The sequence below is a fragment of the Podarcis pityusensis genome (genome assembly GCF_964106645.2).
Source record: "Podarcis pityusensis genome assembly, chromosome: 3".
Classification (NCBI taxonomy): Eukaryota; Metazoa; Chordata; class Lepidosauria; order Squamata; family Lacertidae; genus Podarcis; species Podarcis pityusensis.
In genome coordinates, this window is record NC_138026.1 from 118,405,607 (window position 1) to 118,433,565 (window position 27,959).

The 27,959-nt window shown below is 45.4% G+C and overlaps 2 protein-coding genes across 7 annotated transcripts in view; one reads left to right on the forward strand and one right to left on the reverse strand.

Moving 5' to 3' along the window:
* Positions 1 to 27,959, reverse strand: part of LOC308474619 (uncharacterized protein C8orf74 homolog) — a 76,598-nt gene that overhangs the window by 37,192 nt on the left and 11,447 nt on the right. Inside the window, exons 2-3 of one of the 4 annotated variants that reach the window (XM_081001154.1) lie at positions 14,007 to 14,086; positions 7,030 to 7,219 (exon numbers count right to left, since the gene is read on the reverse strand). In XM_081001154.1, the coding sequence (XP_080857280.1) occupies positions 7,030 to 7,219; positions 14,007 to 14,054 (238 nt within the window). In that variant the 5' untranslated portion in view covers positions 14,055 to 14,086. Of the gene's footprint in view, positions 1 to 7,029; positions 7,223 to 14,006; positions 14,087 to 27,959 lie in introns of all 4 variants that reach the window. The other 3 variants (XM_081001152.1, XM_081001155.1, XM_081001153.1) reach the window with 3 other exon arrangements.
* Positions 14,991 to 27,959, forward strand: part of RP1L1 (RP1 like 1) — a 49,184-nt gene continuing 36,215 nt past the window's right edge. The window contains exon 1 of one of the 3 annotated variants that reach the window (XM_081000772.1): positions 14,991 to 18,164. The gene's annotated coding sequence lies outside the window, so the exon portion shown is untranslated. Of the gene's footprint in view, positions 18,165 to 19,196; positions 19,390 to 27,063; positions 27,167 to 27,959 lie in introns of those variants that run through there. The other 2 variants (XM_081000773.1, XM_081000774.1) reach the window with 2 other exon arrangements.

Sequence of the window (27,959 nt, forward strand, 5' to 3'; positions counted from 1 at the left end):
TCATTGCTTTGACACTGGTGATCTATGCTTCTTCCAGTACACTGGCATTAGTTCACCTGTCTTCCCAAATGATGTGTAAATTTTTTCGGAGACACCATTGATGGAATCTTTTGAAGAGTTGGAGATGGTGTTTATAAGTGGTCCATGTTTCACAAGCATACAGTAAAGTTGGTAGTACAATAGCTTTGTAAACAAGCATTTTGGTTTCCCTGTGAATGTCCCGGTCCTCAAACACTCTGCACTTGAATCAGGAAAAAGCTGAACTTGCAGAGCTCAGGCGATGCTGGATTTCAGCATCAATGTCAGCCCTTGTGGAAAGATAACTGCCCAGGTAGGAGAAGTGATCGACATTTTCCAATGTTACTCCATTGAGTTGGATTTGTGGCACGCTTGGCAAATCCACACCGTGATCAACTCCTGCCCGGAAACCAATGTCCCCACTGTGGAAGGACATGTGGATCCAGAATTGGCCTCCAAAGTCACTTACGGACTCATTGTTAAAACCGTGTTTATGGAAGACAATCTTACTCGGCTACGAGCGATCACCAGAGAAGAAGATATCAATAACAAAAATGATGATGCATGGTTTTATCTACAGAAAGATGGCATGCAAATAAAATTAACCCTCAAATGCCAAAAGGCTGAGCAAAGGCGTGTTTCTTCAGCATCGCCTGAAAAAAAAACCCTGTACAACACATCTGAAGGGAGGGAGTTTTGCAGTTTAAAGGCTGCCACAGAGAATGATCCCAGACATCTTGTTGTTCTTCCTTCTACTGATAAAGAAAATCACCTGGATGTCTACCAGGAGATTCTGATCTACCTTCTTCCCGCCCCCGCCTTAGGGCAGATCAAACAAGGTCACATCCCCATAGGTAACGCTGTGGCATATTCAGCATGTTCCAAACACCTCTGGGTCAAGGAAGCACAAAAGGGATCACAAGCCTGGGCGAGGCACATTCAGGATTTGGGGTTGACAAAGGGGCCTTCGGAATCAGGAAGGGGCAAGGGGTGTGTGGGAGATACAACCTGTGAGCACCCGAGAACCGTGCAAGCAAAACAAGGCTCTCTCTGCACTATGCATTTAAAGCAGCCTCACATCATTCCAGACTCTCCAAGTGCCCCTATTTTCCAGGGAGAGTCCCAGATTTACAGAAGACATCCCGGTTGCTGATCTGATCCCCGAAAGCCCTGCTTTTCCTAAGCCCATCCCTATTTACGGGACTGCCTCTCCTGGTCTGCCCCGCAGAGGACCTTAAGGTCCAGGAATAATCATAGTTTAGAGGTCCCGGGCCCTAAGGAAGTCAGACTATCCTCCACCAGGGCCAGGGCCTTCTCAGTGATGGCTGGTGGACTGCTCTGTCCCATGAGACCAGAGCCCTGCAGGATTAACCTCCTTCCGCAGAGCCTGTAAGACAGAGCTATTCCGCCTGGCTTTTGATTTGAATTCAGCCTGATCTTTTGTTTCCCTTCTTTTCCCTCCCCCTCCCCTTTTATGAAGATCACCCGCTCTGAGACCCCACAGCTAATTCTCCCCTGGCCTCCTTGCTGGCCCACGTAGGACCAATTCAGCCAGCTAGCCCTGGGGATTATTTAACTGATTTTTGATTTTTATTGTTATTCATGTTTTTATACTGTTGTTATGCTGCTTTTATAATTAAGTGTTTTAAAGTGTTTAAAATTTGTTGTTAGCTGCCCTGAGCCCGGTTTTTGAACCGGGAAGGGCAGGGTATAAATAAAAAATTATTATTATTATTATTATTATTATTATTATTATTATTTATTTATTTTTGTCAGAGAAATGTTGGAGGGTTGTTGCTGTTTTTTATCATAGAGTTGGAAGAGACCCCAAGGGTCATCTAGTCCAACCCCCCCTGCACTGAAGGAATGGAATATCCCTATTTTCACCGGAGGAATGTTGGAGGGCATGCCACTCTAAGCAGTCAAAGACTGCTTCCCCCCCAAAGACTCCTGGGGTCTATAGTTTGCAATATGTGCCAAGTTGCTAAGAAGCTCCCTATTCCCCTATTAGCTGAGATTTCTGCGTCAAAGGGGGTTGTATTAGATGACCCACAGGGTCCCTCCCAACTGTATGACTCTATTATACAGTGGTACCTTGGTTCTCAAACTTAATCCGTTCCAGAAGTCCATTCCAAAACCAAAGCGTTCCAAAACCAAGGTGCACTTTCCCATAGAAAATAATGCAAAACGGATTAATCCGTTCCAGACTATTAAAAACAACCCCTAAAACAGCAATTTAACATGACTTTTACTATATAACGAGACCATTGATCCATAAAGTGAAAGCAATAAACAATATACTGTACAGTGGTACCTCGGGTTACAGACGCTTCAGGTTACAGACACTTCAGGTTACAGACGCTTCAGGTTACAGACTCCGCTAACCCAGAAATAGTACCTTGGGTTAAGAACTTTGCTTCAGGATGAGAACAGAAATTGTATGACAGCGGCGCAGCGGGAGGCCCCATTAGCTAAAGTGATGTCTCAGGTTAAGAACAGTTTCAGGTTAAGAACGGACCTCTGGAACGAATTAAGTTCTTAACCCGAGGTACCAGTGTACTAAAAAATAAATAAGACAGTGTTGTAGATGATAAAAATCATCACCCACACAGTCACAAAAACAAATTGACCGAAAAAGCCTCAAAAACAAAAACACAAAAACAAAAGTGCCAAACTTAATCCATTCCGGGAGTCCGTTTGACTTCCGAAATGTTTGAAAACCAAGGTGCAGTTTCTGATTGGTGCAGGCACCCTGGAAACAATAGCCGACAACTGTATCGGATGTTCGGCTTCCGAAAAATGTTTGAAAACCGGAACACTTACTTCCTGGTTTTCCGCGTTTGGGAACCAAGGCGTTTGAGAACCAAGGTACCATAGTAATTCCTGAGGACTGGAGAGACCTGGTCCCATCAGTCTCAGCCAGGTCACGATAGCTGTTGTGCCTCTTCATATTATTTCAGGGACCTCTGCCCTACTTTCCTCCCCAGCTCGCCATTTGAGCTGCTGAGCCAATGAGGATGGGTTGGTACCAGCATCAAATTGAAGCCGGTGGAAGTCTTTTAAAAACAAACAAACAAAAAAACCACACTTTTTAAGGTAGATAAGGACAAGATGCGTGTGGTGCTGGAGGAGACTCTTGAGAGTCCCATGGACTGCAAGAAGATCAAACCTCTCCATTCTGAAGGAAATCAGCCCTGAGTGCTCACTGGAAGGACAGATCCTGAAGCTGAGGCTCCAAGACTTTGGCCACCTCATGAGAAGAGAAAACTCCCTGGAAAAGACCCTGATGTTGAAAAAGATGGAGGGCACAAGGAGAAGGGGACGACAGAGGGCAAGATGGTGGGACAGTGTTCTCGAAGCTACCAGCATGAGTTTGACCAAACTGCGGGAGGCAGTGGAAGACAGGAGTGCCTGGCGTGCTCTGGTCCAGGGGGTCATGAAGAGTCGGACATGACTAAACGACTAAACAACAACAAGGAAAAGATGAAATTATACAATTGAATATAAATATAGATGGGAAACCACTATGTATAGTGAATACTTATCTACTTTTAAACATTTTCACCTATGATCCTTTTCTTTCACTTCTTTATTTTTTCCTTGTTCTTTTTTTCTTTTTTCTGATATCTTATCTTTCATTTCACTCCTTTATTGTGAATAGCATTTTATAGAGGTATAAATAGCTGTAAATATGAAAAGAGGCAAAGTATTCTCTAATTTTTTTCCTTGGCTATATGTATTTTCTTTTTCTTTTGTTGTAAATATGTATGTTTTCTAATTTGTACTTAATAAAAATTTAAAATTTAAAAAACAAAAACACAAATTGAAGCCCACCTGCCCCAGTCATCGTTCCCCACCACCACCTCCCAGAAAACAGATCAGCTGAGATCTAAGTCTTAATCAGAAACTGACAGGCTTGCGCAAGGAGCGGCAGAGATGTGTCAGCCAGCCTGTCCGTTTCCTAGATCTGCAGCCTGGATTACCCTCGGGCAAAAAAAAAAAAAAAAAAGTTGCCCACGGTACAGGGTCACCCGCCTTTTTTCTGGCAACTTGCTTGGCTGGAAAAGTCAGCTGGGGACCAGGAGAACTTGCAAAGCATCTCTCTCTTGGGATGCTGAGCTCAGCTGCTTGGGCTGGAGGCTTCCCCAGCTCTGGGTCTCAGCCCCACAGATTGGGGAAGGGATTCTCTACGCACCCAGCTACTTGCCGCCTTTGCAGTTCACCGCCCGGGTGCAATCCCTGCCAGCGCAATCTGCTGGCGGCTGATAACCACAGGATTGATAACCAAGCGAAGGCGGATCGTAAAAGAGGAATTTCCACAGGTGTCGTCTGGAGAGGGTGGGACCTGGCACGGGTGCCACTGACACCCTCCTGCAAAAATTCTTGCAAGGCTGCTGGGGGTGTAGTTTCTGTTGCTCGCTGTTGCCTTATCTGTTGATAAGGTTTGCTCCTATTAACAACCGTTCTCATTAACCCAAGGGGAATTGATTCCCAGCAAGGGGATTGCTTCACTTCTGCCGCGCCCGCACGGTGTTTTACTGTCTCTGCTCCTCCGCCTCTGACAGCAGCCTGACACGTTGCAGAGGGTTAGGCTGGATGACCTTTGGGGTTCCTTCCAACTGCTTTTCTCTGGTTCCAGCTACATTACAAAATCAGGAGATCGAACCTTTCCGGGCTTGTTTCCGGGCCAGGAAAAGCTCCGCTTGTGACGTTCCTGCATGCCAGGCTGCTTTCAGGGGCACAGGAGCAGAACTAGTTTTTTAAAAGGATGTTCGGAACGCTCCCTAGGCAGGGATAGATAAAAGCTGCCAATTTTGGTCTCTCATTTTTGCAGTCCTCAGTTCCACACTCGAGACAGTTTACAGATGAAAATAACAACAGCCAAAAAATATAGGAAAAAATCATTAAAACTACACACACACACGCACACACAAATATACTCTCCAAGTGGCACAAGGGGGTTGGACTAGATGACCCCTGGGGTCTCTTCCAATTTGACAATGCTATGATTCTTAGAAATCTATTCAAACCATACCGATAATTGCAATAAAAACAGCACAGCACCAGCCCTTTCATTAAAAGCAGCCAATTCCCAAAGGCTTGTTGGAAGCAGAAAGTCTTTTTTTATATAATTTTTTTATATTAATAATTTCAGCACAACAATTTATCAAAAACATATCACCCTCATTTTTCCACCTTCTCCCCACTCCCCAAACCAGAAATCCACCCTCCCACCCCACCCCCCAGACTTCCCTCAGCTCCTCTCTCTGGTTTTTCAGCACACGTTAATCTCTGCATATAATAAAATTGTAAAGATCCTTAATTTATCTATCTATATGTTACCAATAATAAATTTGTGTATGTTTATTCAAAACCTGCCAAGGAGTCCAATTCAGTTGGTTGTTTCTTTAAGTACTTTGTAAAAGGTTCCCATTCTTCTTTAAAGTCACAGTTGTCCTTGTCAAGGACAAGGAAGCAGAAAGGACAAGGAAGCAGCAAAGAGGGAGCCAGTCTGGCTTCTCTAGGGAGAGAGTTCCAAAGTAGTTCAGGAGCAACCACCAAGAAGGCACTCTCCTGCGTCCCCAACAAGCAGGCCAGTGAGGTTGGTGGGACCAAGAGAAGGGCTCCCCCCTAAGATCTTGGGGTCCAGGGAATTATGTGTGAGGGAATATGGTCCTGCAGATAGCTTGGACCTCAACTGTGTAGAACTTTATAGTTCTTAACCAGCACTTTGAATTGTGCCCCCAAACCAGACTAGTAGCTAGTGGAGCTTCTTGGAACAATCTGCTCCCGATAACCAGCTCTGGTCAGCAATTTTTCTCCAGCTCTTTGAGCAAGTTGAAGTTTCTGAGCACTTGCCAAAGGCAGCCCCATGTAGAGCAGGTTGTTGTTGTTGTTGTTACTACTAATATTATATTTATTAAATTGGTATACCAATCACAAGGCAGTTCACAGCATAAAAACACAAAACGAAAACACAAAATACCGAATGAAACAAAAAAAACCCAATGACCAATAAACGCTATTAAAGACCGTAGAATGTTAATCAGCCAAAGAGAAACATTTCCTCCCAGTTGCCTAAAGATATGTAACGAAGGTGCCAGGCAAGCCTCTCTGGAGAGAGCATTCCTCAAACCAGGGGAGCCACCACAGAAAAGGCCCTGTTCTCATGCTGCCACCCTCTGGGCCTTTTGTGGAGGAGGCACACGAAAAAGGGCCTCAGGCGATGATCGCAGGATTCAATATTTGGATTACAGGAATCAAAGTAGGACACACAGAGAGAGAGAGAGAGAGAGAGAGAGTTATGAGATCTATGGAAACATACAGATCATGAAAATACAAGAGGTACCTTGGTTCTCAAACTTAATCCATTCTGGAAGTCGGTTCCAAAACCAAAGCGTGCTTTCCCATAGAAAGTAACGCAAAAGGAATTAATCCATTCCAGACTTTTAAAAGCAACCCCCAAAATTTAACATGGATTTTACTATCTATCGAAACCATTGATCCATAAAATGAAACCAACAATCAATGTACTGTATTATAAAAGAAATAAGATAGTATTGTAGATGATGAAAATTAAAATTTATTTTTTTTCTTCTTCCCTGCACCGATGATAGTCATTGTTTGGATGGGGGGCTTTTATCCATTTTCGCAGTCACACGATCCATCAGTCAGTAGCTGAACTGGGTTCCACACAGTCACAAAAACAAATGAACCGAAAAAGCCTCAGAAACAAAAAACGCAAAATAAATAGCAAAAACAAAAGCGCCAAACTTAATCCATGCCAGAAGTCCGTTTGACTTCCGAAATGTTCAAAAACTAAGGCGCAGCTTCTGACTGGCGCCCCGGAAACAATAGCCGACAGCCGCATCGGATGTTCGGCTTCCAAAAATCGTTCGAAAACCGGAACATTTACTTCCGGGTTTTTGGAATTTGAGAACCAAGGCATTTGAGAACCAAGGTACCACTGTAAATAAATAAGTTAGCAAAGTGAAATTCTCCTTGACTCACCTATGGTTTCTTCCAGCAGCTCCCCCGCCAGCCTTCCCACTTCCGCCACAGCCACCCACGACAAGCCTTTCTCAGTGGCGAACACCAGGCTGCGGTAATGGATGTCAAGAGAGATGCTTCGCCGCAGATCCCGGACCTCGTCAAACTCATCCCAGCCCAGCAAATCCCTCAGGTGCTGGCGGCCCGTTTTCTGCTGATGGAGAGGATGGGATGAAGGAGGAAGAAACGTGAGTGACGCATTGAGGCCTGTTATTCCAAACACCCACCTGCCCCATGCCCAGAAACCCTCCGCGATATTTTACCCGCCTGCCTATGAAATTGCCTTCCCCCACGTGTGACTGCTTGACCCCATCGTTCGGTGGAACTGGCAGCAAGACAGGTGCCACGTGCTGCCTGTTCCGCATATGTAAGAACTCAGATATGTTTGGGTGGCAGTACCTATGGAACTCCCTGCCTATTGATACCAGGCAAACGCCTTCCTTGTGCTGTTTTTGAGGCTTGCTGAAAACATTTCTGTTCAGGCCTAGCCTACCTAAGTGCTTAGAAAGCTGTTGCGAGGTTAAACCTGTTTGTAGCCTATAGTCATTTTAACTTTTCATTAAAAGTCTTAAATAATTCCTGTTAACTTTCCTATTTACTGTTTTATCTTTTTTGTAAACCGCTTTGAGAGGCTTAGTTGTTTTTTTTTACAATCAAGCGGTATGTCGATTTTGTGATGATTGACTGATTGATATATGAATCAACTACTTAATTCACATTTCAAGAGAAATAACTAAGCAGTTTACATATTTTGAGTGCCTGTTTTGAATTGTTTTAGTTTTGTTTGAAACGTATGGCCTCCTTTTTAGTGTTTTCAGCTGTTATTTTGCTGTTTTTCTTGTCCATCGCATTGAGCTGATTGTGTAGGAAGTGATTAACAAATTAACAATGATGATGATCTCTTGACAAAAGGGGGAACAATCCCAGGCTTTTGCCACCCCTTATGGGCTAACAACCACAGTTCAGAGCTGCAACACGTTGCATGCTTCGAATACAGAAGTTTCAGGGTTCAAGCCTCACTTCTTAAGAAGCCTTGGTCAGACCACTCCTGGAAAACTGTGTCCAGTTGTGGGCACCACAACTGGACAAGCTGGAAGGTGCGCAGAGGAGGGCGACCAAGATGATCAAGGGTCTGGAAACCAAGCCTGATGACTGGGCCAAAGATTTTGGGTATAATATACAGCTGAGTGATTGGGTGAAATTATGGAAGGAAGGTTTAAAATTTACTGCATGCAATGCCCTAAAAGAAAATGTGATGAAAATGATGTATAGATGGTATATTACACCTGTTAAGTTAGCGAAAATGTATAAAGTCAGTAATAAATGTTGGAAATGTAAAGAAAAAGAGGGAACATTTTATCACATGTGGTGGGAATGTAAAAAGGTGAAATTCTTCTGGGAGATGATATATAATGAGTTGAAAAAAATGTTGAAATATACATTTATAAAGAAACCAGAAGCATTTCTATTGGGCATTGTGGGGAGTGATATAAATAGAAAGGAATGTAAGCTCTTTTTATATGCAATAACAGCCGCAAGAATATTATTGGCCCAAAAATGGAAGCAAGAAGAGTTACCGTCGATTGAAGAATGGAGAATGAAGTTAATGGACTATGCAGAATTAGATAAACTAACAGGAAGGATTCGAAACTGGAGAGACCAGAAATTCACGGAAGACTGGAGTAAATTTACTATTTACTATTTACTATTTGAAAAGTAATTGTGAAGAACAGATGACAATTGTAGGGTTGCAAGAAGTTTTGTGAGGAGTATTATTAGAAGTATTGTAAAAATGCACAAGGGAGAGGATGATTTGTTAAGAGATGTAAAGGCAATATAAAGTTAAGAAATGCATAAGAAGTGGTTAAAACGGTGGATCATCAGAGGTGCTGGTGGAAGTCCAAAAAGATTGTATAAGTGAAAAGTTTTGTGGTCCATTTTATAATTTATATGTTTAAATTAAAAAAAAAATATTATTAAAAAAAGGAAACCAAGCCTGATGAGGAGTGGTTGAAGGAGCGGGGTATGCTTAGCCTGGAAAAGAGGAGATTGAGAGGAGAGAGAAGAGCCATCTTCAAATATCTAAAGTGCATGGAAGATGGAGCAAGCATGGTTTCCCCTGCTCTGGAGGGTAGGACCTAAACCAATGGATTCAGGTTACGAGAAAGGAGATTCCGACTAAACATAAACATCCATGGAGGCGCAGATTGCAGCGATAACAAAGGCGGCATTTTTCCATCTCTGCCAAGCTAAGCAGTTGGCTCCTTACCTCTCTCGCCCTGACCTAGCCACTGTGATCCACGCGATGGTCACCTCCAGACTTGATTATTGTAACTTGCTCTACGTGGGGCTGCCCTTGAGACTGACCCAGAAACTCCAGCTGGTGCAGAATGCCGCGGCGAGACTTTTTATGGGGTCCTCGCCACAGGGTCACATTCACCTGGGGCTATACCAGGTGCACTGGCTCCCGGTGGAGTACAGGATCAGGTTTAAGGTGCTGGTTTTAACCTTTAAAGCCCTATACAGCCTAGGACCCTCGTACCTACGAGACCACCTCTCCTGGTATGTCCCACAGAGGACTTTACGGTCTTCAAACAAAAACGTCTTGGAGGTCCTGGGCCACAAGGAGGTTAGGCTGGCCTCAACCAGAGCCAGGGCTTTTTCGGCTGTGGCCCCAATCTGGTGGAACGCTCTGTCACAAGAGACTAGGGCCCTGCGGGACTTGACATCTTTCCTCAGGGCCTGCAAGACAGAGCTGTTCCACCAGGCCTTTGGCCAAGGCACAGTCTGACCCCCTCCTTTGGTAATCCTCATAGAACTCTAGCCCAATGGTTGCCATTAATTTGATTCTGAATTGATTTTAGAATGAATCAATTTTAGAATGTATTTCAATTAATTGATTGTGATTTCATGTAAACTGTGTTACTTTTATTGTTGTTAGCCGCTCTGAGCCCGGCTCTGGCTGGGGAGGGTGGGATATAAAAAAAATATATATTATATTATTATTATTATTATTATTATTATTATTATTATTATAACAACTTTCTGACAGTAAGAGCTGTTTGACAGTGGAACGCTCTCTCTCTCGAGAGGTTATGGACTCTCCTTCCTTAGAGGGATTTAAGCAGAGCTTGGGTGGCCATCTACCATGGATGCTTTTGCTGAGATTCCTGCAATGCAGGGGGTTGGTCTAGATGACCCATGGGGTCCCTTCAAGGTCTAAGATTCTATGATTCTAGACAGCATCTTAAAAAGCAGAGCCATCACCTTGCCAACAAAGGTCAGTATCATTAAAGCTATGGTTTTCCCAGTAGTGATGTATGGAAGTGAGAGCTGGACCATAAAGAAGGCTGATCACCAAAGAATTGATGCTTTTGAATTATGGTGCTGGAGGAGACTCTTGGGAGTCCCATGGATTGCAAGAGGATCAAACCTCTCCATTCTGAAGGAAATCAGCCCTGAGTGCTCACTGGAAGTAAAGATCCTGAAGCTGAGGCTCCAATCCTTTGGCCACCTCATGAGAAGAGAAGACTCCCTGGAAAAGACCCTGATGTTGGGAAAGATGGAGGGCACAAGGACAAGGGGACGACAGAGGACGAGATGGTGGGACAGTGTTCTCAAAGCTACCAGCATGAGTTTGACCAAACTGCGGGAGGCAGTGGAAGACAGGAGGGCCTGGCGTGCTCTGGTCCAGGGGGTCACAAAGAGTCGGACACGACTAAACGACTAAACAACATAGGGTCTGTGTTCAATTGGATTCACCCCCCACTGAGCTATCACCAGCCACACACCCTGTTTTGCATCAGTTGCTGGAACATGGGCAAGATTTTCTGCCGATGAAACACTCTCCTCAGGAGGCAGGCTGGTGCTGATGGGAGTTGTAGTCCAAATCAACTGGATGGCTCCATTTTAGCAAAGGTTGTGTATATGTGTGAGAGAGAGAGACTGTGGGTTTTCTGAAAGCAGGAATCGAAATGGGAATAAGGGTGCAAAAGTCCTGATGCCAAGGGCTGTGGAGAGAGATTAGCAGCATACAAAAGACTCCCGCTGCGATCTGCCCTGTATTCAAGCTAATTCACCTAAAGACTCAGTTAATTATGCCCTTCATTTAAGAGGCCTTGTTATGAGCACAGCTAATACCGCTGGCTCTCTTTGGTTCACCTTGAGCAGAAAAATTTTGCTGAGAAACACAAGCAGGCAAAGATGGGTTGTTGTCTTTTAATTTCACACATATGTTCATGGGTTTGTTACTGGCAGTGATGGACCAGGAATAAGACCTTGGGATCATAATAGATAGCTCAATGAGTATACAGCTGTCCATGGAGGCGCAGGTCAATTCTGTGTCCAGGGCAGCTGTTTATCAGCTCCATCTGGTATGCAGGATGAGACCCTACCTCCCTGCGGACTGTCTTGCCAGAGTGGTGCATGCTCTGGTTATCTCCAACTGGGACTACTGCAATGCGCTCTACGTGGGGCTACCTTTGAAGGGGACCGGAAACTACAACTAATCCAGAATGCGGCAGCTAGACGGGTGACTGGGAGCAGCTGCTGAGACCACATAACACCGGTCTTGAAAGACCTACACTGGCTCCCAGTACGTTTCGAGCACAATTCAAAGTGTTGGTGCTGATCTTGAAAGCCCTAAACGGCCTTGGCCCTGTATACCTGAAGGAGCGTCTCCACCCCCATCGTTCTGCCCAGACACTGAGGTCCAGCGCCGAGGGCCTTCTGGCGGTTCCCTCCTCTGCGAGAAGCCAAGTTACAGGGAACCAGGCAGAGGGCCTTCTCGGTGGTGGCGCCCGCCCTGTGGAACACCTTCCCTTTAGATGTCAAGGAAATAAATACTATCTGACTTTTAGAAGGCAACTGAAGGGGAAGTTTTTAATGTTTGATGTTTCGTTGTGTTTTTAAAATTCTGTTGGAAGCCGCCCAGAGTGGCTGGGGACACCTAGCCAAATGGGCAGGGTATTATTAATAATAGTAATAATAATAATAATAATAATAATAATAATGGGATGTCCCCTGAGCCCACTACATGACATCACAAGAGATCATTGCCTTAGGAGAGCGACAAAAATTCTCAGGGACGATTCACACCCCGGCCAGCACCTCTTTAATCTTCTTCCCTTGGGCAGGAGATATAGAAGTATAATCAGTCATACCAACAGGCTAAAAAACAGTTTCTATTCGTGGGCTGTTAGGCTGCTGAACGGAAAATAATATAGTGCAACTGACTTTCAGGGTTGGTGTGTTGTGCGACAAACACACAGAGCGCAATGAGATTGAGTGTTTGAGGGGAGGGCGGCTTGGTTAATTTCATTGTACACAGGTTGTGTACATTGACAATAAAGGTACTATTACTATTATGTCAAATAAGCAATTTGTTTTCCTTCCCAAAGCCAGAAATTCACACCCTTTCACTTCTGAAACTCAGATTTCCACAAGCCAACTCAAAGCCTTATCAAAAGCGTTTGCACGTGAAGCCCCCTCCAAAGGAAGCAGTATTTTAAGGAAACTGCGTCTCTCATTTTTACAGCACTTGGAGGAGGGTTATAGGAGCAGGAGACTTTGTGGCATTCGGCAACACATTTCCTGGGAATCTACCAGCTCATTGGTTTATTATTTTATTTATGCCTGAGTGGATATCAGCTGCAGATCACTGACGACACCAAAATAGATTTCGTTAAAAGCTAATCACCAATAGATATACACCAATGAGCCCTCAGATACCATAACTCAACGAGAAAGTGGATGTTCTTTATTAAGGAGGTGTGGCTTTGCCCTTTATGAATGTATTTCCTGTAACAGTGACTTCTAACTTGATTGTCATTTTCTCTTACATGCTGCCCAGAGAGCAGGTGTTATAGGGCAGCTTGTGAACCGAATAAATAAGCAAACAAATGCAATCTTCATATCAGAAGATTCCCGCCATGTCATTTTTTATTTCCCCGAGCACTATGTTGTCAGAATTTGACCTTTCTCCCCTCTGTCTCAACCATATACATACGAAAACTATACACAACATTCGCATATCCGACCAAATCTGAAAAAAATCATTCCCAACTGAAGATATCAAATGGTTGACCCCGAACAGTGCCGAATTTACGTACTGTATAAGCTAATCAAGCTATAGCTTAGGGCCCCACTCTCTTGGGGGCCACACAAAAATTAAAGGGGGAAAAAACTGGATGCACATTTCCAAAATATAAGATAAAAAACAAATAAAATAAAACCTACATACAGCAACAGTGTTTTGTGTTGTGTAGGCTCCTATGATGTAAGTCATGGGCCCCACCTGCTAGCCCACTCCCTAAAATACCACTGGTTTGCTCCTTTCTATATATAGGGCGCCTACATTCTGCATGGACTGGTTGCATGGCAACATGCACAAATGGGTTGAGATACCTGTTAGGTCCATAAATTAGCATATATTCAACACAAAAACTAGAATTGACAAAGGACAGCTGGACATATAAAGGGCCTCACTACCTTCAGTAGCTTAGGGCCCCATCAAACCTAAATCCAGCCCTGACCCTGAATACTCAGTTCCAAAACTTGAATTGTCGCAGAAAGCTGAGACAGATCTCTGTTCCATCTAGTTCAGTATTGTCCACACTGGCTGGCAGCAGCTCTCCAGGGCTTGAGGCAAGGAGTCTGACTCTCCCAGCCCTGTCAGAAATCAGACATGGGATTTTTTACATACAAAACACAAGCTCTACCGCTGAGCTGTGACTCTCCCAGCACAAAGGTGTCCGCATGCAAATCTGCCGGGTAATTTTTTTCTTCCCAAAATTAATCCGCCTCGTCTTTATATTCTGGTTCCTGAGAAAGTGAAACTTGGCAAGCCTTTTGTGTGTTGCATTTCAGGGCGACGGCCTCCACCCCCTCCACCCCCGTCCGCAAAGCTCAGCCTCGACCTTGCTTCCCTTTTTATTTACCGGCAGCTGGAAGACTTCTTCGACACCCTCTGCTGATAATTTGGCCATCCTTCCTGGGACTGGTTGCTAGGAGACGCTGGCTTGTGATGCACAACCATGGAATGAATAGGGAAAAGGAAAGGTTCTGTTAGACGCTCACCGTTCCAGATCGGGCGGCTTCAGGTGAAACCTCAGCAAGGGGGAAAACAAAGGCAGCCTCAAACGAAAGTGTCAGCCAGCAACCCTTGGCGATTTGGGGAAGGGTCTAGGATTTAAAGTCTTGCCAAGGGTGCCATTCTGCAGCTCGCCTTTGGAAAACAGACATTCGGCTGGTTTTCTGAAAGCCCCAAACAACCCTCTGTCTACAAGGAAGATGAATTCACACGGAGACGGCTGAGCACGACGTTTTCACTATGGTTCTCGTAAAACTGTTTGGCCTTCTCGGTAGTGGCACCCACCCTACGGAACGCCCTCCCAACGGATGTGAAGGAGATAAATAACTGCGCAACTTTTAGAAGACATCTGAAGGCAGCCCCCTTTTTCGGGAAGTTTTTAATGTTTGATGTTTTTATGTGTGTGTTGGAATAGAGTGGTTGGGGCAGCCCAACCAGATGGGTGGGCTATAAGTAATAAAATTGTTGTTGTTAGAATCATAGAATCATAGAGTTGGAAGAGACCACAAGGGCCACCGAGTCCAACCCCCTGCCAAGCAGGAAACACCATCAGAGCACTCCTGACATATGGTTGTCAAGCCTCTGCTTAAAGACCTCCAAAGAAGGAGACTCCACCACACTCCTTGGCAGCAAATTCCACTGTCAAACAGCTCTTACTGTCAGGAAGTTCTTCCTAATGTTTAGGTGGAATCTTCTTTCTTGTAGTTTGGATCCATTGCTCCGTGTCTGCTTCTCTGGAGCAGCAGAAAACAACCTTTCTCCCTCCTCTATGTGACATCCTTTTATATCTTTGAACATGGCTATCATATCACCCCTTAACCTCCTCTTCTCCAGGCTAAACATGCCCAGCTCCCTTAGCCGTTTCTCATAAGGCATCGTTTCCAGGCCTTTGACCATTTTGGTTGCCCTCCTCTGGACACGTTCCAGTTTGTCAGTGTCCTTCTTGAACTGTGGTGCCCAGAACTGGACACAGTACTCCAGGTGAGGTCTGATCAGAGCAGAATACAGTGGCACTATTACTTCCCTTGATCTAGATGCTATACTCCTATTGATGCAGCCCAGAATTGCATTGGCTTTTTTAGCTGCCGCGTCACACTGCTGGCTCATGTCAAGTTTGTGGTCAACCAAGACTCCTAGATCCTTTTCACATGTACTGCTCTCAAGCCAGGTGTCACCCATCTTGTATTTGTGCCTCTCAATTTTTTTGCCCATTTTGCTCATTTTCCCCCCTCATTTTTGTTGTTGTTGTTGTTGCACCTTTCCCAATGAACTGGAATGGTGTGTTTTTTCTCTTGGAAGAGCAACACTAGGGCTTGTCCACACTGGACCAAAATGTGGATTTGTACTAGACTGCCTCACTGTCCATTACATCCTCCCCAGTGATGCCCCATACTTCATAGACCCATAGAACCATAGAGTTGAAAGGGACCACAAGGAGCCAGTGTGGTGTAGTGGTTAAGAGTGGTGGACTCATAATCTGGTGAACTTAGTTCGCTTCCCCGCTCCTCCACATGCAGCTGCTGGGTGACCTTGGGCCAGTCACACTTCTCTGAAGTCTCTCAGCCCCACTCACCTCACAGAGTGTTTGTTGTGGGAAAGGAAGGGAAAGGAGAATGTTAGCCGCTTTGGGACTCCTTTGGGTAGTGATAAAGCGGGATATCAAATCCAAACTCTTCTTCTTCATCATCTAGCCCAACCCCCTGCAAAGCAGGAATCTTTCATCCAACGTGGGACTCAAATTCACAACCCTGATGTTATGTACTGAGTTGAATAGGATCCAAAATGCAGCAGTCTGATTGGTCCTAGAACAATAGGATTCAGAATGCAGCAGTCTGATTGGTCCGCAGGAGCCACCAAATCCAGCTTCAGGTGGAAGTAAATCCGCAACCTGATTGGCCTACAGGAGAATCCCGGAATTAGCCAATCATGTGTGGCCCATTGTGTAAATAATGGATATAAAGCAGATATGTTGGGGAAACTTTCATTCCTCACTACTATGAGCTGAATAAATAGCATGAAATCCGCACTCGACTCTGAGTATATTTCACCTGAGATCAAGAGTCTCACGCTCTGCCAACTGAGCTATCCCCCATTTGAATGCAGGGGTCTTTTTTATGTTTGGAATGTCCCCAAAAGGCTAGTGTAAACACACACAAACCCCAAATAACCTGCATTTAAATGCAGAAAAGACCCTGGAATAGGGTCTACATTTTGCTCTGGTGTGGACAGGCCCAAGGCCCTAGTCCTCAGTGAGAGGGTTTGGCCTGTGTCTGGACTGTACCACTCAGGGGCTCAGATGAATGAGCGTTCCTCCATTAAAAAGAAAAGAAAAAAACAGCCCCAAGCTATCATGTCAGGAAAGAGAGGTCGTCTTAGCCTTTGCAAAGCCCTCAACTGTGATATAAGGGGCAATAATATTGACTTTCTTAGCATTCCTGGCTGTCATAAGGATTCGGAGATAAAGTGCTTTGAGCTCTAAAAGGACGACATGCACTTTGGAGAGACAGCGTGGTGCAGTGGTTAGAGTGCTGGGCTAGGAGCTGGGAGAGACCTGGGTTCAAATCCTCGCTCAGCCATGGGCCACTGATTCTCAGCATCACCTGACAATAACAAGCTTGTTATTGGAATTAACTGGGGAACAGGAGAACCGTTGGAGCTCCTTGGAGGAAAATGCGGGGTGTAGATGCAATAGATAAATGTTGTTGTTGTTTAGTTGTGTCCGACTCTTCGTGACCCCCTGGACCAGAGCACGCCAGGCACTCCTGTCTTCCACTGCCTCCCGCAGTTGGGTCAAACTCATGCTGGTAGCTTCGAGAACACTGTCCAACCATCTCGTCCTCCGTCGTCCCCTTCTCCTTGTGCCCTCCATCTTTCCCAACATCAGGGTCTTTTCCAGGGAGTCTTCTCTTCTCATGAGGTGGCCAAAGTACTGGAGCCTCAGCTTCAGGATCTGTCCTTCCATTGAGCACTCAGGGCTGATTTCCTTCAGAATGGATAGGGTTGATCTTCTTGCAGTCCATGGGACTCTCAAGAGTCTCCTCCAGCACCAGAATTCAAAAGCATCAATTCTTCAGTGATCAGCCTTCTTTATGGTCCAGCTCTCACTTCCATACATCACTACTGGGAAAAACATAGCTTTGACTATACGGGCCTTTGTTGGCAAGGTGATATCTCTGCTTTTTAAGATGCTGTCTAGGTCTGTCATTGCTTTTCTTAGATAATAAATAATAGATAAATAAATGCTTTTCTTGGATAATAAATAAATAGATAAATAAATAAATACAGCCAACTATCATTTTCTTTTTAAAATATAAAAGCAAGCATGATCTGCGTTTGCTTTTTCCCTTTTAAAAAAAATTCACTGGGAAAAAAGGATGTCCTCACTTTGTAGAGCTGGAGCCAATATCACCTGGCACGTTTTGAAGATGATGGAGGTTTTTAAGCAGACATTGGGTGGCCATCTAGTTGAGATTGCTGCATTGCAGGGGCTGGACTAAATGACCATTGCAGGTCCCTTCCAACTCTACCATTCTACGATGACAGCGATGAAACCCTGCGATAGTGTCAGCCATGCCCAAGGGGCACCAGAAAGGCAAACAGAGAGATCTGGGTACCTTCTCTCCTCCCGGTCTTAGAAGCCCTTCTGCTTGCATAAACTTCAGGGCAGAAGAATGCTACGTGCTGGAGGCCTAAAACCTCCAGGATAATCAGGATTTCAGATTAAGGTTGCTGATTATTACAGACAAGGAAGAGGCCCAGGGGATACAGATCGCTCTGGCGCAGCTGTGGGGCCATTGTCAAATGCACTCCCAAGTAACTTTGCCGTGTACAGAGTCAGGCCAATTTGTCTCTGTATCACCTACACTGGCCAGCAGAGCCTTTCCAGGTTTTTAGATGACACTCCTAGCAGCATCGTTTACTGAACCAGAAGCTTTCTTTGTTCTACCACTGAGCTACAGTTCTTTCCCCCCAAACATGACGACCTCGGGACTCTTCATTTGCCCGGGTTAGTGAAGAATATCACAAGCTAAATAATTCTGTACAGGGGTACCTCGGGTTACATATGCTTCAGGTTACGTACGCTTCAGGTTACAGACTCTGCTAACCCCGAAATAGTGCTTCAGGTTAAGAACTTTGCTTCAGGATGAGAACAGAAATCATGCTCCGGCGGCGCGGCAGAAGCAGGAAGCCCCATTAGCTAAACTGGTGCTTCAGGTTAAGAACAGTTTCAGGTTAAGAACGGACCTCCGGAACGAATTAAGTACTTAACCCAATGTACCACTGTATATGGTTTAAAAGAGTTTTTAAAGTAAAAACCTGGACGTCCCAAAAGTTGTTGAGCTTTGCTATTTTTGGACAAACCACACACACCCCCACAAATTTTCGACTGACTTTCCTAAGATCCAGGACAAAGCACCTCGGATGTCAATGCTGCCTTAGATATCCCGGCAATGTCCAGGGAAATGTACAAAAATTCAACACCTTCTATGACTTAGAGTCTGAAATGATATTTACAAGGCCAAAATAATAATAATAACAGACACAACTCAACATCTCAAAACCAAACAGTCCAATATTCTTGCAGTAAATCCAAGAGAATAACTCTCTCTGTGTATATTTGTTGCTGGTGCAACAAAATTTTAAAGTATGATGTTTTATCATGTTTTTAATATTCTGTTGGGAGCCGCCCAGAGTGGCTGGGAAGCCCAGCAAGATGGGTGGGGTATTAATAATAATAATAATAATAATAATAACAACAACAACAACAACAATAATAATAACAAGTTGTTATTGCAAGAATATTATTGTTATATTATATTGTTATATTATATGGCGCATACCCTCCAACATTTCTCCAATGAGAATGAGACATTCTATTATTCACCAGGAAGCTTCTTCCACATGGGGGGTACTACCGGGGTGATTGTCCCGGGTGCAAAAGAAAATTAGGGGTGTGCCTCTGCAGCTGCTGCCTCTTTCCCACCCACCCCACTTGAGGAGCACACTGAGCAGGAGTTGGTAGAGGGTGGGTCCTTGTATCCCTTGGCCATGCAGTGTCCCCTACCGGAAGCACCGGTTAAGGGTGCAATGCTTGCCTTAGGGTGTGGAATACTTTCCTTGCCCCGGGCACTAGCAAGCCATGCTATGCCACTGCAGGTGAGGAATCAAGATCTACATTGAGAGCAGTCACCTCACCTAGTCTCCTGGGACATCTAACAGAACTTCTCCAGGTAATCTTAGTGACCATGCTGATACACAAGGACTCAGGTGGTTATCCTGGGCTCAGGGTGTCCAGGCCTTTGAATATTAATACACGAGCCTTGAACTTATCACAGTTCCTGCACATTTCTTCTAATATACATGGCTTTGCACAAAATCGTGCTTAAAACACATACTTTGCAAGCAATTCGCCCCCAATGCAATGCATTTTACATTAGTTCCACCAATATATGCATTTTCAGGTATTCTTTCCCTGAAGACATTATACCTGAAGGAGCGTCTCTACCCCCATCATTCATCCCAGACACAGAACACTAACTCCGAAGGCCTTCTGGCGGTTCCCTCACTGCGAGAAGCGAAGCTACAGGGAACCAGGCAGAGGGCCTTCTCGGTAGTGGCACCTACCCTGTGGAACACCCTCCCATCAGATGTCAAGGAAATAAGCAACTATCTGACATTTAGATGATATCTGAAAGCAGCCCAGTTTAGGAAAGTTTTTAATGTTTGATGTTTGTGTTTTTAATATTCTGTTGGGAGCCGCCCAGAGTGGCTGGGAAAACCCAGCCAGATGGGCAGGGTATGTATGTATGTATGTATGTATGAATAAAGTATTCGTTATACAAGGAAATCTAAAATGAAAACTATTTTTTTTAAAAAAAAAGATAATCCAGAGAAGTGCATGGTCTGCAAGATAGCTGCATTCTGGATAGCATACTGTTTTGGGAAGTGTGGATTGGTAAGGTTCGTATTATAATGCTAACCCAATGAAACATCTTTCCATTCTTGTGAGTCGCACCCATTGGTATTACTGTACAGTCATACTTTGGAAGTCAGACAGAATCCGTTCCGGAAGATCATTCAACTTCCAAAACGTTCGGAAACCAAAGCGCAGCTTCCGATTGACTGCGGGAAGCTCCCGCAGCCAATCGGAAGCCATGGAAACCCCGTCGGACGTTCGGCTTCCAAAATTAGTTTGCAAACCGGAACAGTCATTTCCAGGATTGCGGCATCCGGGAGCCAAAACGTTCGAGAACTAAGCTGTTCGGAAACCAAGGTACAACTGTATCTGTTGCTGTTGTTGTTGTTGTTGTTTAGTTGTTTAGTCGTGTCCGACTCTTCGTGACCCCATGGAGCAGAGCATGCCAGGCACTCTTGTCTTCCACTGCCTCCCGCAGTTGGGTCAAACTCATGCTGGTAGCTTCAAGAACACGGTCCAACCATCTCGTCCTCTGTCGTCCCCTTCTCCTTGTGCCCTCCATCTTTTTCAACATCAGGGTCTTTTCCAGGGAGTCTTCTCTTCTCATGAGGTGGCCAAAGTATTGGAGCCTCAGCTTCAGGATCTGTCCTTCCAGTGAGCACTCGGGGCTGATTTCCTTCAGAATGGAGTGGTTTGATCTTCTTGCGTCCATGGGACTCTCAAGAGTCTCCTCCAGCACCAGAATTCAAAAGCATCAGTTCTTCAGAGCCTTATTTATTGTCTAGCCCTCACTTCCATACACCACTACTGAGAGAACCATAGCTTTAATTATACGGACTTTTGTTGGCAAGGTGCTATCTCTGCTTTTTAAGATGCTGTCTAGGTTTGTCATTGCTTTTCTCCCAAGAAGCAGGCGTCTTTTAATTTCGTGGCTGCTGTCATCATCTGCAGTGATCATGGAGCCCAAGAAAGTAAAATCTCTCACTGCCTCCATTTCTTCCCCTTCTATTTGCCAGGAGGTGATGGCAATATAGAGCCATTGTGCCCAAACACTTAAGATCACGACTTAACTCTTGCAAAGAAAAGGCGTTGGTACATTATTTTTTTTGAGGTCTGCAACCTGCCGCAACCACCAGGATACGAATAATCTCCATAACCTCATTACTCTCATGAGTTTGCAGATGGTGCCTGGCCTGTAAGAAGCTTTTCTCCTCATCCTAATCCTATTCAGAGTGGCCATTGCCCAGCTAGAGGGACCTACCACTTTCTTCCCGCTTTTCCGGAGAAACAGGCCTCCTCTCACGTAGCCCAGGATGGAGCCAGCATCCTGGAGGGGAAAGGATGGGTTGAGTCCAGGACCACCGTAAAACTCCTTCCAGCCAGACTTGGGGAAAACAATGGGCTTCCCTCAAGAAACTGTAGAAACCTTTTCAGATTGAAAGCAATTTTTGTTCTGGAAACTGTGGATTTTCTACACTGTTCCCGGGAAGAGGAGAAAGGCTCCATTTTGGGTCTGAGCTCAGAACTAAGGGATGTTCTTGGGTGACCTTGGTAAGTCAAGAACAAGTTGTGTTTTAGATTTGTCAGGATGCTAAACATCAAACTGCAACTGGACTTTATCTGAGAATTTGGGCTGTTGGGGTCTATGGGGAGAGGGCTCCGATCCTCAGAACATTTACTCCAGAGCAGCCCTGTTAACAAGTCATGTGTGCTGTGGCTTAAGTTGGCAGCAATCCTAATTCTGACGCTTAATGGGTTTGTTGGTCGGTTGCCTGATTGAGTCAAAAGCTTCTGCAGCAGAATAGTATCTAATATCTGGCATGACGTGCGTGGCATCTTGAAAATCTCTCGCTTTCTTTTCCTTTTCGTAAATATTGCAGGTTGCTAGACCTCATGATAGTGGCCCACGGTCATGAGGAACTGCCGCCATGCCATTTCCCCCTTTAGCAAAAGTGCTTTTTTTTAAAAGCACTTTAAAAAAAAATACATGGATCATAGGAAATGAATATACCCGAGATAAAAGAAATCGATCTTTATTTAATTCTGGCTGCAGGATTTGGGTTTTTAAGGGACACAGGATCAAGGTGGGAGCAGAACTAGCCTATTTTGCACCTCCTGAACCAAAAACACAGTTATCCAATATTTGCCCTTCTGCAATCTTCGTGATGCAGGTTCTCTGATTGAAAATTGCTTGTAGAAAATATTGCTGTTATTATTAGTATTGTTAATGAATTAAACTTGTATGCTGCCCTTCATCCAAAGATCCCACTCATTAGGAGACATGTTCACCACTTCCAGAAGGTCCAGATCTGTTAATAAGGCATCGCCTGCCCTTTGGAACTCCCTGCCTAGTGATATTCGTGGGGCACCTTCACTCAATTCTTTCCAGCGCCTGCTAAAAACATTGTTGTTTAAGCAACCCCATCCAGGCTTGTAGACTACTGATGTGTGCTTTAATCCGTTTTTAGCTTATGTACTGCCATTGAGCAAAAAAAATCTCAGGGCGGTGTACAATGTTAGAAACACATAACCAAACATCAGTGATAAAAACATCGTAAAAACATACTGACAGACAGCCTAATAGTAAAATAATAATAATAATAATAATAATAATAATAATAACAGTCCACTCCCCTACACTTTCACAGGCCATAGGTTATAGTCCACAACTTCCCAAGGGAGTCCGATCTGCCATCAAATAGTAGAACGTTCTTCCTGATGTTTAGCCAGAATCTCTTTCTTGCAACTTGAATCCGTTGGTTTGGGTCCTACCCTGTGGAGCAGGAGAAAATAAGCTTGCTCCATCCTCCATGTGACAGCCCATAATATATTTGAAGATCTCTCATATCTCCTCTCAGTCGCCTCTTTCCCAGGTTAAACATACCCAGCTCCTTCAACCGTTCCTCATCAGGCTTAGTTTCCAGACCCTTGATCATTTTTTTATAAGGTTTTCACATATTACATTACAATACAGATATGCCAACACCATTTCCTCCCCATACATTTACATTTATATTTCCTCAATCCATCGTATTATTCTTTTCTCCCTCCTCCCACTTCCATCCGCCCCCCCCTTGATTTCCTCCCATTATACAATTTACAATAGTCTTCGCATTCTACAGTCTCCTCAAATCGTCTATATATTCTTATTATCTTTCCTTACTAATTTTTCTTCCATCCAGTACTTCGCATTTTAATCTAGGCATATTAGCGTATCTTTTTTTAGCAATATTTTGCCATAAAACTCATCAAAACATTTAATTTTTGATTCGACTGATTTCTTATTATAGCAGTCAATTCTGCGAAAATTAAATATTCGTTTAGTTTACAAATCCATTCCTTCTTTGTGGGTATAGCTTGTGACTTCCACCTAGTAGCAATCACTATTCTACTAGCTGAACTTGCATATAGAAAAATTATTCCCACCCCCCGTGGTATCTCTTCATCTATCAATCCAAGGAGATACGTCTCTGGTTTCTTTGTAATTATTATTATTATTTATTTATTTATACCCCGCCCATCTGGCTGGGCTTCCCCAGCCACTCTGGGTGGCTTCCAACAAAATATTAAAATACCGTAATACATCAAACATTAAAAAGCTTCCCTAAACAGGGCTGCCTTCAGATGTCTTCTAAAAGTATGGTAGTTGTTGTTCTCTTTGATATCTGGTGGGAGGGCGTTCCACAGGGCGGGCGCCACCACCGAGAAGGCCCTGCACCTGGATCCGTGTAACTTGGCTTCTTGCATTGAGGGAACCACCAGAAGGCCCTTGGAGCTGGACCTCAGTGTCCGGGCTGAATGATGGGGGTGGAGACGCTTCTTCGGGTACAAAGGTAAATGGGGCACTGCCCCACCAACGGCCACCTGTCCTCAGCCATCTCTCACCTGCTTGCCATCTTACCCACAAGCTATTCCAGAGGGCGGCACTGCCTGTTGGCTTAGTCTCAATGTTGCCTCTTTAGAACTCAGCAGGAAGGAAGGGGATGGGGACAAATTAGAAAGAGTTGGCTCTGTCTGTCACTGGCCCTCTGGCGCCACCTGCTGTTCAGCTCCTTGCCTTCTGTCCCACCATCATCCCCTGGGCCCAATACTTTATGTTCCCCTAAAACCTATAAGGTAGAAAGGAAAAGGCACACTCAGAGAAAGGGGGGTGGAATGCCAGGGCGAAAGCTGTCACAATTCCTCTAATGACCCCAGACACCGAGAGCTGCTAAAATGGCAGGTGCCAGAATGGGGCCCTTTTTTGTGGCCCCAAACCTTTGGAATGCCCTTCCTAGGGAAATATGTGCAGCCCAACTATGCGCCAACATTTGGGTGCAAATTTCTCCCAATATTTTTGAATGCAATTTCACCTAACGTACACAGTTTTGCAATGACATGCTTCCTCATATAATGTGTTTCATTGTGGTATTTTCACTAACATTCACTCACGTCCATACACACGTCCATATTTATCTACTTGCACTTTGACGTGCTTTCGAACTGCTAGGTTGGCAGGAGCAGGGGCCGAGCAACGGGAGCTCACCCCGTCACGGGGATTCGAACCACTGACCTTCTGATCGGCAAGCCCTAGGCTATGTGGTTTAACCCACAGCGCCACCCGCGTCCCTTTCTGCCCTCCAGCCTGGCATGCAAAAGGTATTATCAGAGCTCAAGGAGACACCCCAGGGAAGAAAAACCACTTCGGGAAGCACGGGGGGCAGTGAGGGGTGTGGCCTGAGGAGAGAGGGGGTGTGGCCTGGGAAGAGTTCCATGGGCCATATAAAGAGATTTTGAGGGCCGCATTTGGCTCTCTGGGCCACAGGTTCCCCACCCTTGGGGTGTTGTTGTGGGGCTGCAGACTTTATCATTTAGCAAATTATTAAGCATCCCCACCCCCATCATTCTGCCCGGACACTGAGGTCCAGCTCCGAGGGCCTTCTGGCAGTTCCCTCCCTGCAAGAAGCCAAGTTACAGGGAACCAGGCAGAGGGCCTTCTCGGTGGTGGCACCCGGCCTGTGAAACAGCCTCCCACCAGATGTCAAAGAGAACAACAACTACCATACTTTTAGAAGACATCTGAAGGCAGCCCTGCTTAGAGAAGTTTTTAATGTTTGATGTATTACGGTATTTTAATATTTTGTTGGAAGCCGCCCAGAGTGGCTGGAGAAACCCAGCCAGATGTGTGGCGTATAAATTATTATTATTATTATTATTATTATTATTATTATTATTATTAGTGCCAGAGAAATGCAATGAATGCCCAGTGAAAACTTCCTCTTTGCAAGCTGTTGTGCATTTCAGTGTACCTGTTACTGCAAACCAGCCCAGAAACCCCGAATTAAGCTCCACCTGTGAATTTATGCCTCATCACTGGGAGACTCCTTCGCCCACAGATTATTGCACTGTCAGTCTTATTCTTCCGCATGTGGTTAAAAGGTTCTGCAGGACATTATCTTGCTTCAGCTGTGAACCTCCCTGCCGGGTCAGGCTAAAGTACTTAATGCTTCGACTCCTGTCACAGGTAATCATGGCTAAGACGCCACTCATTTTCCTTCACAAGTGACCTCTTCCGGCTATATTAGGAGTGGCGGGGGGAGCAAGTCCTACTTTCATTTAGAAAGCCCTTATTTTTTTTATTTCAACAATCGGTGTACCTTTTAATTTCACACGTTCCAGCTTGTCAAAATCCTTCTTGAGCTGTTGCGCCCAGAACTGGACACAATATTCCAGGTGTGGTCTGACCAAGGCAGAATAGAGCGGGACTATGACTTCCCTCATCTGGAGCCTAGAATAGCATTTGCCTTTTTTGCTGCTGCATCACGCTGTTGACTCATGTTAAGCTTGTGGTCTACTACTACTACTAATAATAAATTTTATTTATACCCCGCCCTCCCCGGCCAGAGCCGGGCTCAGGGCGGCTAACACCAATAAAATCACAGTAAAAACATAAGGGGGGGAGAGAGGGGGGGGACCCCCAATTTAAAATACAGGTCAAAATGCAATTTAAAATGCAGCCTCTTTTTAAAATAGCTGATAAATCAAGACCATAAGAGGAGGGAAACATAAGGGTCAGACTGAGTCCAAACCAAAGGCCAGGAGGAACAGCTCTGTCTTGCAGGTCCTGCGGAAACATGTCAAGTCCTGCAGGGCCCTAGTCTCTTGTGACAGAGCGTTTCACCCCGTTGGGGCCACTACTGAAAAGGCCCTAGCCCTAGTTGAAACCAATCTAACCTCCTTGAGGCTCGGGACCTCCAAAGTGTTGTTATTTGTGGACCTTAAGGTCTTTCGCGGGGCATACCAGGAGAGGCGGTCCTGTAGGTCCGTGGGTCCTAGGCTGCATAGGGCTTTAAAGGTCAAAACCAGCACCTTAAACCTGACCCTGTACTAAGACCTATAGATCCTTTTTCATATGTGCTGCTAGCAATCCAGGTGTTCCCATCCAGCGGCATAGCTAGGCGCTCGGGTGCCGGGTGCAGTGTGTGTGTCCTGCAGCTGGCGGGTGGGCGAGCTGCCCATGGGGGCAGGGTGCGCTACGTGGAGCCTCTCCTCCGCGCCCCCCTCAGCTGTAGGGCGGTTGAGAGAGAGGCGATGGGCAGATGCAAGCCTGACACTGCCGTTCCAGGCAGCACGGAGCCTGCAGGTGCCCAAGCCACCACGTCACTTCCAGGAGAGACGCGTGGCTTGGGCACGCTGAAGGCCCAGCGGTAAGTGTTGACCCCCATGGTGTGGTGCCCAGTGGTGGTATAATAATAATAATAATAATAATAATAATAATAATAATAATTTATTATTTGTACACCACCCATCTGGCTGGGTTTCCCCAGCCACTCTAGGAGACTTCCAACCAAAATTAAAAATACATCAAAATGTCACACATTAAAAACTTCCCTGAACAGGGTTGCCTTCAGATGTTTTCTAAATGTCAGGTAGTTGTTTTTCTCTTTGACATCTGGTGGGAGGGCATTCCACAGGGCGGGTGCCACTACCGAGAAGGCCCTCTGCCTGGTTCCCTATAACTTGGCTTATCACAGTGAGGAAACCGCCAGAAGGCCCTCGGAACCAGACCTCAGCGTCTGGGCAGAATGATGGGGGTGGAGACGCTCCTTCAGGTATACTGGACCGAGGCTGTTTAGGGCTTTAAAGGTCAGCACCAACACTTTGAATTGTGCTCGGAAACATACTGGGAGCCAATTAGTTGTAGTTTCCGGGTCACCTTCAAAGGTAGCACCATGTAGAGCGCATTGCAGTAGTCCAAGAGGGAGATAACTAGAGCATGCACCACTCTGGCAAGACAGTCCGCGGGCAGGTAGGGTCTCAGCCTGCGTACTAGATGGAGCTGGTAGACAGCCGCCCTGGACACAGAATTGACCTGCGCCTCCATGGACAGCTGTGAGTCCAAAATGACTCCCAGGCTGCGCACCTGGTCATTCAGGGGCACAGTTACCCCATTCAGGACCAGGGAGTCCTCCACACCCACCCACCTCCTGTCCCCCAAACACAGTACTTCTGTAGCCACGTTTCGTTGCGTTTGTTGGCTGAACTACAGTGGTACCTCTGGTTATGAACTTAATTCATTACGGTGGTCCGTTCTTAAGCTGAAACCGTTCCTATCCTGAGGCGCGCTTTCGCTAATGGGGCCTCCCGCCGTGCGCCTGCCTCTGGCATGCAATTTCCGTTAGCATCCTGGGGCAAAGTTCGCAACCAGAAGCAGCTACTTCCTGGTTAGTGGAGCTCGTAAGAACCATTTGTAACCTGTAAAAAGTTTTGTGAGCCCAATTTTTTTTTTAAAAAAACTCATCTTTTTGTCATTTTGTCAAACCCTCCCCCAAGTGATGACACCTGGGGCGGCCCACCCCCCACCCCCCGCAATCCCTTCCTCCGCCACCGTCCCCATCTAGTTAT